A 14,988-nucleotide genomic window follows, 5' to 3' on the forward strand; every position below is an offset into this window, starting at 1 on the left:
CCTTCCCGTGGGTCCCGAGCCCCATCTGTGACACGGTGGCCTCCCCGGTGCCCCTCGCTGTGCTGCGTACTAAGTGTTTGGGGTGCGACAGGGAGAAGGAGCGGGCTTCCCAAACAGTCCCCTCTGCTTCTGCACCTGCTTCGTGTCTAGCCTGCCGTGGCCCGCAGGCTCAGACGCTGAGGAGGTTCACCTCTCGTGAGGCGTGCTCGGAGCCCAAGGAAATGCCGACGTTGGGAAGATGACATTTTTTGCCCCAGCTGGTGTCATTGCCCTGCTGCCTTGAGTTTCAGATGGACGTCCGGCCTTGAGCCAGAGGCCACCTGCCTGTAGGCCTGTCTTCAGGGACTGTGCTCCAACCGGCTTGCTTCACCCCCAACGATCTGGGGCGGGGGGAGACTGGGGGGGATCTCTGCACATGAGGCCACGCGTCCACCCAGGGGACCCACGGTCCAACCCAGGGGAAGGGGGCACTGACCGGATCCGGCCCCTCCCACGGGCCGTGCCATGGGGGGGGGGGGGGGCTCCATGGCTGGTGCCGCTCATGCTCTAGGCTCCCTCTGCTGCAAGGCTGTCGGTGAGCCTCAGGCACAGCGCACCAGGGGCCTGAGGGGTTTGTGGGTTTGCGTCAGCATCTGCTGTGGCCAGGCCAGCACTGACCCCTCACCTGAAAGCCCAGCCCGGCCACGAGCTCGTCCCCAATGGCCCTGCCCTTCTCACACGTCTCTTGCGGGACACAGCGCATGTGTGTGTGACTTGCCTTCATTTGAAAATCTCCGAAAGCTGTTTCGTCTGAATGGAGGCCCCCGACCCGCCAGGTGGTAGCTGCACCCTTGCTCTCTTTGACCCTTGGCCATCCTGTTCTGTCTGTGGTGCCCGCACACCTCCGTGCCCCCGGGGACCAGCTCCTGCTCCAGCGGGCGAGCCGAGGTCTGGTCGGACAGCACAGCCAGGAGAGCCCAAGCAGCAGCTGCAGATGTCGTCCGGCTCCTCGCTCCTGGGCCGGGCACAGCCGCTGCTCTGCGTCCTTCAGTGACGGTGCTTGAGGTCCCGCCACAGGCCAGGCGCTTTGCGAGGTCCTGGGGACCCTGGGGCTGGCTCGTCTGGCACAGGTCCTGCCCTGGTAGCTCACAGGCCAGGGGAGGGGACAGGCAGGCACGCAGGTACTGGCAGAACCTGGCGTCGGGGGTCAGCAGGGGGGCACAGGTAGGGAGGCTCCTGTCCTCTGGGAGCGACACAGTCGCCTTCTCTCTCCTCCTCACTGTGGCCAGCCCTCATGGAGAGCCCCACAGGCAAGGAGGGGGTAACACCAGAGCTGAAATGCAGGCAGGACGGAGATGTAGGAATTTCCTAATTGAAAAAAATATTTTGCAGGCACAGGGCTAGTGTGGGTGGGGGTCTGGGGTTTGAATAATGACCACAGCTCCCTTGGTGACTACTCGCTGCCTGCTGGGCTCTAGGAGTGGCCTCTATGTGCTTATGCTCTTTAATTTTTACGAGAACCCTGAGGAAGTGCTGGCTGTTACCGTGCCTGTCAGAGGAGACCCTGAAGACCCGCGTGGTGCCGTCATGAGCCCAGGTCCCAGCCGCAAGCCGGATGGCTGTGCTGTGAGACCAGGCCTTCCTGATGCTCTCACCACAGTGCTCTGCTCACTGCCAGCAGGAGGGGACCTGGGCTGGCCGCCCTGGGTGGCTCACCGGAGCTGGTGAGGGAGAGGGTTGAGTCCAATCCGGGCGTTGGGGCCTCCTGGGCCAGGCAGGGAGTGTGGACTCTGCTGTGCAGTGCACGGAACGTCACTGAAGGCCACTGAAGGTTCCTGCAGATCAGTCTGCACATTGGAGTGAAGTGGGAGGAGGAGACTCACCCAGGGAGAAATCGTACCCAGATCAGGCCGTGCCTTGCAGAGGGAGTGGATGCGGGAAGTGGGAAAAGCAGGTGTGGGCTGCGAGTGCGGCTGGCAGGGTTCGGGTCCACGATGGATTCCAGAGGCCCCGTGCCGAGGGGTGCACGAGACTGCCTCCCCTCACCGGTGCGAATGGGCGTGGAGACAACCTGGGCTTTAGATGCGGAGCGCAGAGATCAGCTGTATGGGCGTCGTCGTACGTCATCAGTGTTTCCAGAAGTTGGTCACCCACACTAGGTCGGCCCCGTCGGCTCAGCCTCATCTCTGGACCGCGTTCCCTCCGCCCTCTTGTCTCCCTCCCTGCTGGCCTGACCCTGCGGTCTCTCGCAGCAGGAGCGAGAGGGTACGCCATGCCCAGCTCCTGCCCCATCTGCACCGACCTCCCTGGGGCCTCCCCGCGGCTCCCCCGTGACTGCCCCGGGAGCTCCTGGGTCGTGGGACTCCCTCTCCGGAGAGGCCTGAGACGGGCTTTTGTTTTCCTTTTCTGGCAGTCTGCTTCTCCGTTCTCCCGCTGCGCCGTTTGTAGGTTGTCTTGAGTGTATCCCTGGAATTGAGGACTTTCACTCACATGGCGTCCAGGGTTGGGCTGTTTTCATTCCTCTCCGCTGGTGCTGCGCGGGCCCTCGCGCTCGCACAGTGCGGTCTTTCCTTCCCACGGGGACGTTTGTCTGCACGGCCCCAGGCTGCTTCTCTGCCCGCTCCGCTCACGCCCGCGGCCGCCTCAATCCCCCCGTCGGCTCCCCTCCGGCTCACGTTGGTCAGAAACCTTTTCTTCCAAGTTCCCGGGGAGTTTCTCCGTCCGAATCCTCTACGTATGATGCCTGTTAAGTTTGTAAAACTCCGCAATGGTACGTTTCACATGAACTCAGCGCTTGCTGAACTGAGGCTGTGACCTTTTCGTAACTGTCATGTCCTCTTGCGTCATGCAGGGTCATTGAGTTTGGGGGTTTCCCACTCCGTCTCCCCTTTTTCACATGCTGGTGTTTTCCCGCGTGGCTCGCCCTCCAGAGGCCGCTGTATGGTTGCCCGTTGCAAGGCCTGGGAATGCTTCCGTCACTGGCCATGCAGGTTCCAGTTCAATCTGTCAGGCCCTGGCAAGGGCAAAAGAGGAATGCTTCCCTTTCCTATTACCCGACCAAGGGTCCGTTTGCACCCAAGGACAGAGGTGGGGGCAGGAGATGACTGAGGTCACATAGGGCCCTGGTCAGACACACTGGCTTGCAGCCGCCATGCTGCCTTCTGTGGGTTCAAGCCTGGCTCTCCCTCGTGATTTGCCCCCGCTCTGCACTAATCTCCAGCCACCATAGCTCAAAGCACATGGGTTGGCCTTCCTGGGGCCCTTCCACACACTCCCACTGTCCTTTCCCTTCAGACACAGGGGCTCGTGTCTTGGTCCACTCTTCCCTCAGTCCGGTCCTGCCCTAACCACGGACTCCCAGATTTCCTCACGCTTGCGAGTCAGCTTAGGGCAACCCGCCTGGTTTCCAGTACTGACATAGATTCTTCTAGCTCAGTCCCTGGTCACTTCCACTGTCATTTGTGAGGTTCAGGTAGTTACTCAAATGGTCTCTGTTCTTTTGATCTCCAGAGCTCTGCTTTGCAAAGTGAGGGGACCCATTTCTTTAGATTCACCAGCAGGGATGCACAAGGGCAACATACCTGCAGGTCAGCGTCTCCCAAAATAGCTTTGGAGCTTGCACATCCCCAGAGATGCACCATGAAGCAAAGATCCTGTGCTCAGTGATGTGGGAAACTTCACGTTCTGTTTTCCCTTCCTGGAGAAGCATACTGAATGCTCTGTGTAGGCCTGAGTGATGAAACTTCGTTATCTTTGTTGAAACCATGCTTCCCAAATGTATTTGGCCAGAGAAACCTTCTTTTTTTCCCTAAAACTTATTACTATTCCTCAGAGAGTATCTTGGAAGCCTGTTATGAGCGAGTGGCCCGAAGCACTTGCAGAGGGGGTTGTTTTCTTCCCTGCATCTGGCACAGGGCACAGATATGTCTTAATTCATGTGAAGATGTCAGTCCAGGAGAGACTCCGTCCAGTGTTACTGAAGAACAGGCCAACTTCCCATGAGTGTCTGCACAGGGTTCGCGCAAGCCCGGGTAAGAGATGAACACACATTTCTGGCCAATGCCGGGGTTTTATCCCAAACAGCGGTTTCCAGTTACACACTTGTTTTGCATGACTCAGGATTTATTCAAACCTGGTGTTAGTGCAGCGAGTTTCCAAAGGAAAGGTGATTGAACGTGGGGCAAAATGAGCTTGTGACACTGATTAGGGAATGACAGGAATCTGTTAAAATGGCTGGAATTATCCCGTTCCTATTAAAACCCACTTGGATAGGGCGCCTGGGTGGCTCAGTGGGTTACGCCGCTGCCTTCGGCTCAGGTCATGATCTCAGGTTCCTGGGATCGAGTCCCGCATCGGGCTCTCTGCTCAGCAGGGAGCCTGCTTCCTCCTCTCTCTCTCTGCCTGCCTCTCTGCCTACTTGTGGTCTCTCTCTGTCAAATAAATAAATAAAATCTTTAAAAAAAAAAAAAAAACCCACTTGGATAAATGTTGTGGCTCCTGCCAGGAACCGTTCCCTCCTGACACCATTTCCTGGCGGCTCTGGCATCCCGCTGAGCAGCCCAGCACTAATACTAACCACATGGCACCATGGAGATCTGGCTCTCTGTGTCCCCCTGGCAGCCGGCGAGCTCCTTGAGAGAAGGCGCCGGGTCTCATGCTGAATCTCAGGGCAGCCCGGCCACGGCCACGGAGGAGGAGCTCACAAAGTGTAACAAACATGACAGAGGGCATGGATGAACTTGGACCTGGCCTTTGGACCCACAGAATGCCAGAGCCACAGAGAACCTCGCACGTCACCTCGGGCCAGCCCCTCCTGCGTGCGGAGGTAGAACCAGAGTCCCACAAGACTCTGTCTCCGTGGACCCCAGCATCCCTCCCCCGCCCTCGACCCCAGAGGAAGCCTGTAGCCAAGCAGAGGCTATCTCTTTTGAAGAGTGCTAAGGACGGCACCGTCCACATCCCAGGGCAAGCAGGAGCTGGATGTACCGATTTCCAGGTGCTGGGCACCGTGCTCCGTGCTGGTGGACGTGTTCTCACCCAGTGCACTGCAGCTCCATTTCACAGATGGCGACTGTCCTTAGTCCTAGTTCCTGAACCGCCGGGAGGCTGGAGGCTCTGCAGTCAGCTCGCAGGAGAGTCAGGATGCCGAGTTGAGGCTCCCATCCTCCGGTACTGGGGCCCCTCATCACCGTCGAGCCACTCTCTTCCCAACGACTTATCTTCTGGGGTGCCTGGCTGGCTCAGTCGGTAGACCACGCGGCTCCTGACCTCAGGGTCATGAGTTCGAGCCCCACGATGGGCATGGAGCCTACTTTAAACATAAACAAACAGACCCACCAAAGATGTGTCTTCTGTGACGTTGGTGTCAGCCACGAAAACCACGTTTCCCTGAAGCATCTTTCCTGGAACCAGTTTGGCTTCTTGGGGCACTCACTGGGAGACCTCCACAGCACCTGTTGTCTAAGACCCTGTCACCACCACTTCAAATATGAAGACAATTTGCGCCTCCCTGTATCGGGGGGCCTGGGGTAACCCGCAGAGTCAGCTGCTGTGTTCTGAGACGTGCTCTCCAAAGGATACACAGGCCTTCTTTTGCTCCTTGCTTAGGCCAAGGGCCATTTTCTAAGAGGCCCCATGGGGCCAGTACGCTGTAGGGAGACACCGGAAGGGGATCTCAGCCAACCTGTAGCGGAAAATTACTGTATTCTGTCAAAAGTCTTTGCCCTTCCTCCTTGGATGAGCTGCGCCCCCTGAGCCGATCTGGAGGTGTGCTTTCGCAGACAGGGATCAACGGCACTGAAATTGGTGACCAGCGGGGAGCCTTCTGAGCTTTTCTGCAAAGGGGCTTGAAATTGGATAGAGGCGGTGCTTTGGTGGGGTGTGGACTCGGCCATAGTGTAGCCCATGGCTGGGGGAGGTGGGGTGGGAGGGGGTGGGGAGAGCACCGTGATGGGACAGGCGTGTGGAGGCAGCCCTGGGGGTGGAGGACGAAGGCCCGTGGGAGGAAGGAGCAGCCCTACTGGGGCAGTGGTCCCCGTGATGAAGGTGCCCTGGACGCAGCCAGGTCTCAGGGCCTGCAAGAGGCAGGTGGCCGCGGGCTTGGCTTGCGAAGAACACGTCTTCCAAGGGCCGAGTGGAAGGGGCTCATCTGGGAGCCAGTTAGTTTGAGAAAGGGGAGCAGGGGCGAGTGGGGTCTGGTGTTCATGGCGGCAGACGGAGCAGAAAGCAGTGAGACACTGGGGAAGGTGAGGGGCACGGGCAGAACCGGCGCGGGGCGGCCTGAGGGGCAGGCGGAGGGGAGCGGTGGGACTGGGGGTGCCAGCCAGCGACCAGCGAGCCCAGTGCTGTTGGGGTGGTGGGGGGAGCAGCACAGCCCCCAGCGGGACTGAGGCCGGGCGTGCCTTCTGCACCGGTGCGAGGTGTTGGATTCTAGAAGGTAGCTAGTGGGGTGCCTCGTTGTGTCTGTGAGAGCTGAAAGTCACCGTGAGGTCCTGCCGTCAAGGTGGGGAGCGCGAGAGGCTCAGTGTTCTTTGGCTTCCCTTGGAAAACAGCCCACTGCATTCCACTGAAACCCTCCCCCCTGCAAGGAAGGTGACCGGGCCTCAGTCCCACAGTGGGCGGGGTCACAGCCCCCTCCTCCCCTCAGTGAAGCTGAGGCCTAGAGAGGGGCTGCTGATGTGCCCCCGTCCCTTTCTCCCAATGTCCCCCCTGCACCTCCCTGTAGCCTGAGTGGCTCGGCCCTTGCTGGCTAGCCTTTCATTTGCAGATCATGATTTGTTGGAAACAAAGCTGTAGCTTCTGAGTCCAAGTATAAACAGAAGATACTCATTTACGACTGTCTTTTTAGACAAAAAATGATGCATGTAAATTGTCAAGATTTAGGAGCAGCTCATTTGGAAAGCAGTGTTGCAGTTCTGCCAGTTGTTTTAGAATTAAACATCTAGCACCATGGGGTGCATTTTCTCTCAGTGTGGGGGGGTCAAGGGGTAGAGTTCTAACGTCTGGATCTAAGTACACCATGTGCACGGTCCTGGCATGTGGGAGAACAAGGCACCACCTCAGAAGACTTTCAGAGTATGCACAGCCCCCCTTTTCAAGTACCAGATGGCATGTGCTGGCCTTTATTTTTATCCTGGTGTCTTTATTTTCTTAAGATAACTATGACAAAACTAACCCATCTCCATTAAGGAAATATAAAAGGTCTATAAAATCTTTGAAAACACAGTAAAATTCACCCACAAACCCATTTTTTAAAATCTTTAAAAGGTTATGAACTAAAAATAAGTCTCCCTTCCTGCCCAGGTCCCATCCTGAAGAACCAACTGATAACATCCCAGTGCTTCTTATTCTGTGTGTGTGTGTGTGTGTGTATACAGTTGAAGCTCATGTATGTTTTATTACATAGCCTATCTTTAAACTTATCATGGGTATCATAAATATGTTTCCAAGGTAGGACATGTAGTGCTACTTCCTTCTCTAAAGTGGCTGCACAGTAGCTCATCGCCATTCCTCAGATGGGAGCACTGACGTGGTTTTTAGGTTGGGGCTCCTGCAGGGGATTCTTCAGTGAATGTCTTTGTGCACATTCTTGACCCACGAGTGCTGGTGTGTGTGCCGGGTCACCTCAGCATTGGAATAATAAAGCTATAAGTCCTTTTTCATAGAAACTGCCATATTTACCCTGCAAGGCAAGATGGGAGTGTGTCTGTCCACATTCCCACCGACAATGATTCCATTGTTTTGTAAGTTTTGCCAGTCTGATAGTGTAGGGGAAAGGATGTATTTCAAATTGGATTTTTTTTCTTAGCAAGGTTGAACGTCTTTCCCTGGGTATGTTGACTCTCTGTATTCCCCTGCAAGTTGCTTGTTCATGGTGTATGCCCATTTTCCTGTCAGGTGGTGTGTTTTTTTCATTTATTTAGAGGAGGTCTTTATAATGTTATGAATATTAAACCTTTGTTTATTGTATGTTGCAAGTATTTTCTTCTAGCCTGACATTTAGTTCCTGATTTTGTTGTATTGTTTTTTGCTGCATGGAGTGAATGAGGGACACAGAACATGGTCTCATCTTTCCCTGCTGGTTCCAAGCTCTTGTGACAGACTTCCAGGGCTGGATACAATTCAGCAATGTCTTCAGGGCTTTTCAGCCCACTGCTACCCCCTGATGGTGTTGTTTCATTGGTGGTTGCTTTAGTTTGTTTCTTTTTGCTCTCTGTAGGATTTGCTGTTGTCAAGTCCATCAGCTGGTGGCTGACACTTGTTTCTTCCCATGTGCCTTTTTTTATCCTGTCTCCAGCTGATCACAAATTGCAGGTTCTCATCCTTCATGGCCTAAACAATGACACACCCCATGTGCTAGCATCCTGCATTAAAGGGAATAAAACAGGCGATGGGTTAGGCCCTGGCAGCCTGTTTCGAGAGCAGAGTACGCACACTGTAGTGAATGGTCTCGGGACATCTGTGAGGGAAGCACAGAAACCTCGTTCTGGTTGCTAAGATGATAGTGAGAACTTTCCAGATGGATGAGGCGTGTGTAGGTTTTTGCCTTACATGCGAGACCCCCTGATGGCACGGGTGCTCAGAGCCCAGACGTCGGTGTAACCACACCAGAGTCACCATGACACCACGTGAAACCTCCTCCCCCCCCCGGTGCCATCCAGAGCCATCCGTCCCCAGGGCCTGCCAGTCCCACCAGACAGACACACCCAATGCTCGCCAGTCCTTGTCGATAAAGCCTTCCCCAGGGTTCCACCAACCTCCCAGGCACCTTATTGGCATCCTGTCATGGTTACTATTACAGCTGGTTTGCATCTGTTTTCCCTGCTTCTGCGGTGCACCTGGAGGGCAAGGACCATGTCGTGCGCATTTCTGCGGTATATAAACTGCGGGCACGGGGCTTAGAGCATAGGAGGGAGCTGGCGAGTATTTGGTACCTAAGTCTCTCTTTGCATCTCCTGATCACGCACCCTGCAGCACCAATCTGGGAGGCTCCCAGATTTGCCAATATCACTGTTTAACATTTTTATTTAATCATTATTGTTGAAAGAATGTATGCAACTTTATAACAAAACACTAAGTAAGAAAACAGAAATGGCAAATTGGTTTTGTTTTATGGCCCATTCTGATGAACTATTTTGGGTCTGCTTCTCTAATGAGTGGGGAAAAGCCCATGCTCAATTCGTGATGCTTGTGAGGGACACAGGAGGGCACTGTCTCAGCTCATGTGCAGCGTCTGTGTCATGGCTGACCCACTAGGAAGGGCAAAAGCAGACACAGAGTACCCATGGAAGGCACTATAGGCTGAACGATGTTTTCCCAAAATTCATAGATTGAAGTCCTAAGCCCCAATATTTCAGAATTTGACCTCTTTGGATATAGAGTCCTTGCAGATGTAATTAGTTAAGTGAAAAAGAGGTCATACTGAAACATGCTGGGTTCCTGATCCCGTATAACTGGTATCCTTATAAAAGGGCAAATCAACTATTGGTATAAAGGAATCTATCCTGAGTAACTTCTGGTGAAGGATAGAGATCAAATGAAACCCTAATTACAAACTATTTTGTAATTAGCAACCATGGCCCCACAACATCTCGAGACTTGGGGCACATGGCTAAAACAGGGTTTAAAGAGAGCTGTGTCTCGAAATGCTTTCATTATTAAATGTGGGAAAATTAGGAATTTAACTTAAAAATTGGGAATTTAATTTATGCAAGTAGAATTTATTTGACCTATGAGCAAGGAAAAGAAAACAAAGTGTCATGTGCAGACTAAGAAGATGCAGTTAATGAAGAAGGAAAAATGAAAAAATCTTATTTGGAAACAAAAGTATTGCCCTAATGATGCATAGTTCTTCATGAAGACTTGTAAAGGAGGAAACCTCTGACAATCTAATTCTAATTTTAAAAAAAGAAGAAGAAAAATAAATGCATGTTAAGAATGAAGAGATTTTTTCAGAGAATATGTAAAAACTCAGGAACAAACTATGGATAATTGAGATTTATGCATGTTAAGATTTTTAGGAAGAAACTAATTTCCGGGAAAATATGTAACCAGATTTGAATAAAGAAAAGAAAAAAAATAAAAGGTAGATTAAAAAAATTGTAAAAACTGGCAAAGAATTGCTCTCTACGGGGTACCAGGCCTGGAGGTTTTATGGGCAAATTATTTAAACACTTGCAGAGTAGAGGAAGATATGGAAAGTGTGCTTTGTTTGTTCAAGTTAGTACGACTTTGGTACAAAAACTGCTAAGAGTATATTGAAAAAAAAAAAAAAAACCAAAACTGTGAACTGAATTTCATTTGTCAGTGTAAGACACTAAATACAAGTGTTAGCAAACCAAATGAATGGTTTCACATAATGATTGCAAGACTAAGTGGCTTAACATTAGAAAATCTGTTAATGTAATTAATTAACCAAAGGAGAAAGCCTGTGTGACAAAAATTCATTTCAGTTAGTAAACTTTAAACATAAATATCTTTATAAACTAATAATAGAACTGGATTTCCTTAACAGAGACAGAAGGAATGCTGGAGCCGCCCATCAGCACCTGACGGAATGGGGACCGTTGGTCGTTGGTTGGGTCGGGTCTCCGCTGGGGGCGGGGGGAGGGGTAAGGCTCGCTCTCACACTCACGCACCAACACTGTGTCACTTCTACCCACGGCCGTAAAGCCATAAAGAGGAGGGAAGGAAGAGAGGAAAGAACAGGACGATGAAGTTACCATTTCATGAACAGTTTGCAGATGATGCGACGATCTCTCTGAAAAACCGGATCCAATCCGTGGAAGGTCTTCCCGGAGACTAAGAGCCATTTAGAAATTAAAAGAAGAAAATGAAGAAGAAAGAAAGAAAAGAAAAAAAAAATCACAATATGAAACATACCCTTTTGGAGAGCAATGTTGCAGCATATGTGTTAAAAATATTAACATGAGGGGTACCTGGGTGGCTCTGTCTGGGTGTCGTTAAGTGTCTGCCTTCAGCTCAGGTCATGATCCCAGGGTCCTGGGATCCAGCCCCGCATTGGGCTCCCTGCACAGCGGGAGGCCTGCTTCTCCCTCTGCTGCTGCTCCCCCTGCTTGTGCGTGTGCTCTCTCTTTAAAACAAACAAATATATATATATAAGCTTGTAATATATAAGAGCACTTGAACTGCAGAATAATGTTGAGGGGCACGTGGGAGCCATTTATCTGGAGCATCAGGCATGGTCTTTGATATGAAGCTTTAACATTACAGACATTTTAGTTCATGCCAAGCCCGTGTGCAGATTTGCTACCATTTCAGTAATTGTGCCACTGACATTTCTTTCAAGTGAAAGTTAATTCTGAAATTCATATGGGCCAATAAATATAAAAATAGCCAACAAAATCCTGATAAGCAGAGTACTGAGGAAAAATTGCCATACCAAACCTGAAAATGTGTATGTTAAAGCCTGAATAATTAAAATGTGATAAATTGAACTTAAAAGTCAAATTATTGAACCAAAGACCTACAAGAGACCCAAGTCTCTTTAGAAATGTGCTGTGTGATGAAGGAAGCATTTCAGTTAGTGGGAAAAGGAAAAAATTAGTCAGCAGTACATCATTTGAGGACAGCTGACTAATCGTTTGGGAAAACATGAAGTCAAACATATCAAAATAAATTTCAGATTTATTAAAGATAAATATGAAACTTTGAAACTACTCCTTGAAAATGTGGGTGAATATTTTCCATAACTGTAGGGTAGAGGTCATTTCAGAGAATGAACCCCAAAAGGCAGGAACCAGAGAGTAAAAACAGTTTGGATTCTATGTACTTTAATCATATTCTATATAAAAACAAACAGAGAAAATACTTTATAGGAAACACACTTAGTAAGAAACTTGCCTGGGACCCATATATTCTTACTATGTAAGGAGAGTTTCAAAATTCGTGAGGGAAAAACCCCAGACAGATCTTTTGTACAGCAAATGCCTTCCCAGACTGTCCATAAAGGAACAAATGGAAAACAAGTCTGAATTGGGTGAAATAAAAGAAAGGCAAATATAACGGATAGTCAGGTACCATATATGTTCTTCAAACCAGCGATTTCCCTTCCAGGAATTTGATAAGAAGGAAGCCCTCGTTACGTTCAGAGACTTTTCTGGAAGGATGTGTATGGTTGCACTACTGAGGCGAGCAGTGAGCTGGGGCACCACGTGTGGAGAACCATAGAGATGGGTCGGATGAAGGACGGTGCATCCGTAGGAAGAAAACGTGAAAGACAGATGTTCGAACACGTTGAAAGATTTTCCCAGCAAGTTCTACAGTTTCCAAAGCAGGTTACAAAACAATATAAGGGGGGAAAAAAGCATCTCATTATATATATAGACACACAGTAAAGGGCATAAAGAGTATTAACATAATTAAAGTTAATTTTAACACTTTTATTTTTCTAATTTCAACACTTACTCCAGAAAGACTGGACAGATGTATACCGAAATGTTGCCTTTGGTATACATATTTTTTTCTTTTAAGATTTTATTTATTTATTTGACAGAGATCACAAGTAGGCAGAGAAGCAGGCAGAAAGAGAGGGGGAAGCAGGCTCCCTGCTGAGCAGAGAGCCTGTTGCGGGGCTCGATCCCAGGGTCCTGGGATCATGACCTGAGCCAAAGGCAGGGGCTTTAACCCACTGAGCCACCCAGGAGCCTCTATATGTGTGTGTGTGTGTGTATATATATATATATATTTTTTTTTTTTTTGATGGGACTTTGGAATAGCTTCTTACTCCCTTCAATGCCACCTCTTTTTTTCCCCCAAGTCATTTTTTAACCAGTTTTGTTGAGATATAATGAACACATCTTCAAATCTTCAGTAAACCTGAACTTCCTTAAAGGACCGAGTTCTTTACATGCCTCCATCACCCACTTTGAGCGTTTCATTATTTGGATTTTGGTGCACCAAGATAGTTTTGCAGCTGTCAACAAAATTAGTTTTAGGATACTTCTGTCACCGCAATAAGGAACTCCATACACAACGATGGCTAGTCCCCTTCCTCCCCAAGTTCTAGGCACCTGCTTTCCATATCTATGGGCGGGCATCGTCTGGACATTTCCTATAGACTCATGGGGTGTGTGATCTTTCGTGTCTGCCTTTTTTCCCTCCCTGCAATGCTGTCAAGGTTCTCCCATGCTGTAGCACGAGTCACACTCCCTATTTGTGACTGGAGACCATTCCATTGTATGGAGTTACCCATTTTGCTCATCCACTCATCAGTGGGTTTTAGATGTTAGGGTTGTTTCCACTTTGGGGGGCTATTGTGAATAGAGCTGCCGTGAGCATTCCTGTACAGGTTTTGGTTTTGTGTGGGCAGATGTTTTTATTTCTCTTGGATGTACCACTTGGGGTGGAATGGCTGGGTCATATGGTGGGCCAGTGGTTAGCCTCATGACGGAGCTGCCAGACTGTTTTCCAGAGCCCTGGCGCCATTTTACATTCCTGCCAGTGATGTACGGAGCTCCAATTTCTCCACGTCTTTACCAACACTTGTTATTGCATGTTTTTCCTGTTGGAGTCATCGTGAGAGGTGTGAGGTGGTATCTCACTGTGGTTTTGATTTGCATTTCTTAGTGATTCATGATGCTGAGCATCTTTCCATGTGCTTATTAGTCATCTGTGTATCTTTTTTGGAGTAACATTCAGATCCTTTGCTCATTTTTACTTGGGAATATCTGTCTTTTTATTGCTGGGGCCTAAGTCAAAACTGTGTTTAGAGATCATGTATTACTTGAGAGTACTACACAAAGGATGCTTGAAAAATAAAGGAAATCCAGACATCCAGCTGATAACCTAAAGATCGCCAGGTACCACCCGGCCAGAGGCGGTGGGTCGGAGTGGAGTGTGATCCTCATTCTTTCCTCCTGCTGACGCCCGTGCCCACCCCTTCTTCCCGCCACTCCTCTGCAGCTGCCTCCCACGTTCCCCGGCACTTAGATCTGGGCAGCGGCTCGCCAGGGGTGTGTCGAGGCCACCTAGACAGACATGTCCTCTAGCCTCATCCCATTCCTGGAGAAGTGGAGCCCAGTGTCCTGAGAGACACTGTGAGGTGTTGGGCAGCATGGAAGGCGCTTACCTCCCTACAACTGTCATAACCAACTGCAGATGCTCAAAACCTTGCACCGTGAGCGACCGGATGCCAGGCCCTACTGCCCAGAGCAGAAGACTCTTTCCTGACCAAAGAACACGGAGGATTGCTGTAACCAAGTCCCACCCACCCACAGCACTGGTTTTCTTTTCTTTTTTTAAAAAATACTTTGTTTTTAAGTCATCTCTACATCCAACATGGGGCTCGAACTCACAACCCTGATATCAAGAGTTGCAGGCAGCCCCGACGGAGGCAGCCAGATGACCCCATCAAGCACTAGTTATCAGTGCTGAGTAACCATCACCCATTTCTCCTTTTAGCCCCTGTAAAGGAAGTATTTCCATAACTGGAAATGCCCCCTTACACCTCTTCCTGAGATTTCCTTTGTAGCTCGATTTACAAATTTTACAATTTTGAGATTTCCTTTGTAGCTCGATTTACAAATTTTGCAATTGTGTAAATGAGTCATGGGCATCTCATCTTCCTTGAGCTCCTCTGCCCCGTGCACAGATACCCAGGCTCCGGTCCCCAGGAAGTTATCGGAGGCATCAGGCAGAGAGGGGAGCCAGGCAGGAGTGGGCACCGGCTAATTCACTCACTTCCTTGCAGACCCCGAGTGGGCCTTGTGGATCTGCTTTTTGGGTTCACAGATGAACATCCGGGATGCTCTTGCCCCTTTGCTGCCCACCGTGGGCATGTCGCTGACGCTGGCTTTTCTCATTCCAGGAATGACTATCCCCGAGGAGGACGCTGAGGTGGGGCAGGGCAGCAAGTACTGCCTCGTGGCCATCGGAAGACTCCAGGTGAGGGCGAGGGCACGGTTCTCTGCAGGGCCAGAGAGGGGCTTACGATTCCAGGGAGCAGGTGCATGTGGCTCTGCCCACTCTGACCCCCGGGTGCCCAGTGTT

General features: G+C 50.4%; 1 protein-coding gene across 6 annotated transcripts in view; it reads left to right on the top strand.

Annotated features, from left to right (window-relative positions):
• ARNT2 (aryl hydrocarbon receptor nuclear translocator 2) overlaps positions 1–14,988 on the top strand; it is a 142,251-nt gene that overhangs the window by 89,611 nt on the left and 37,652 nt on the right. For all 6 annotated transcript variants that reach the window (XM_059179828.1, XM_059179829.1, XM_059179825.1 and 3 more), the window contains exon 9: positions 14,807–14,883. In XM_059179828.1, the coding sequence (XP_059035811.1) occupies positions 14,807–14,883 (77 nt within the window). The remainder of the gene's footprint in view (positions 1–14,806; positions 14,884–14,988) is intronic.

The sequence above is a fragment of the Mustela lutreola genome, chromosome 7, assembly GCF_030435805.1.
Source record: "Mustela lutreola isolate mMusLut2 chromosome 7, mMusLut2.pri, whole genome shotgun sequence".
Classification (NCBI taxonomy): Eukaryota; Metazoa; Chordata; class Mammalia; order Carnivora; family Mustelidae; genus Mustela; species Mustela lutreola.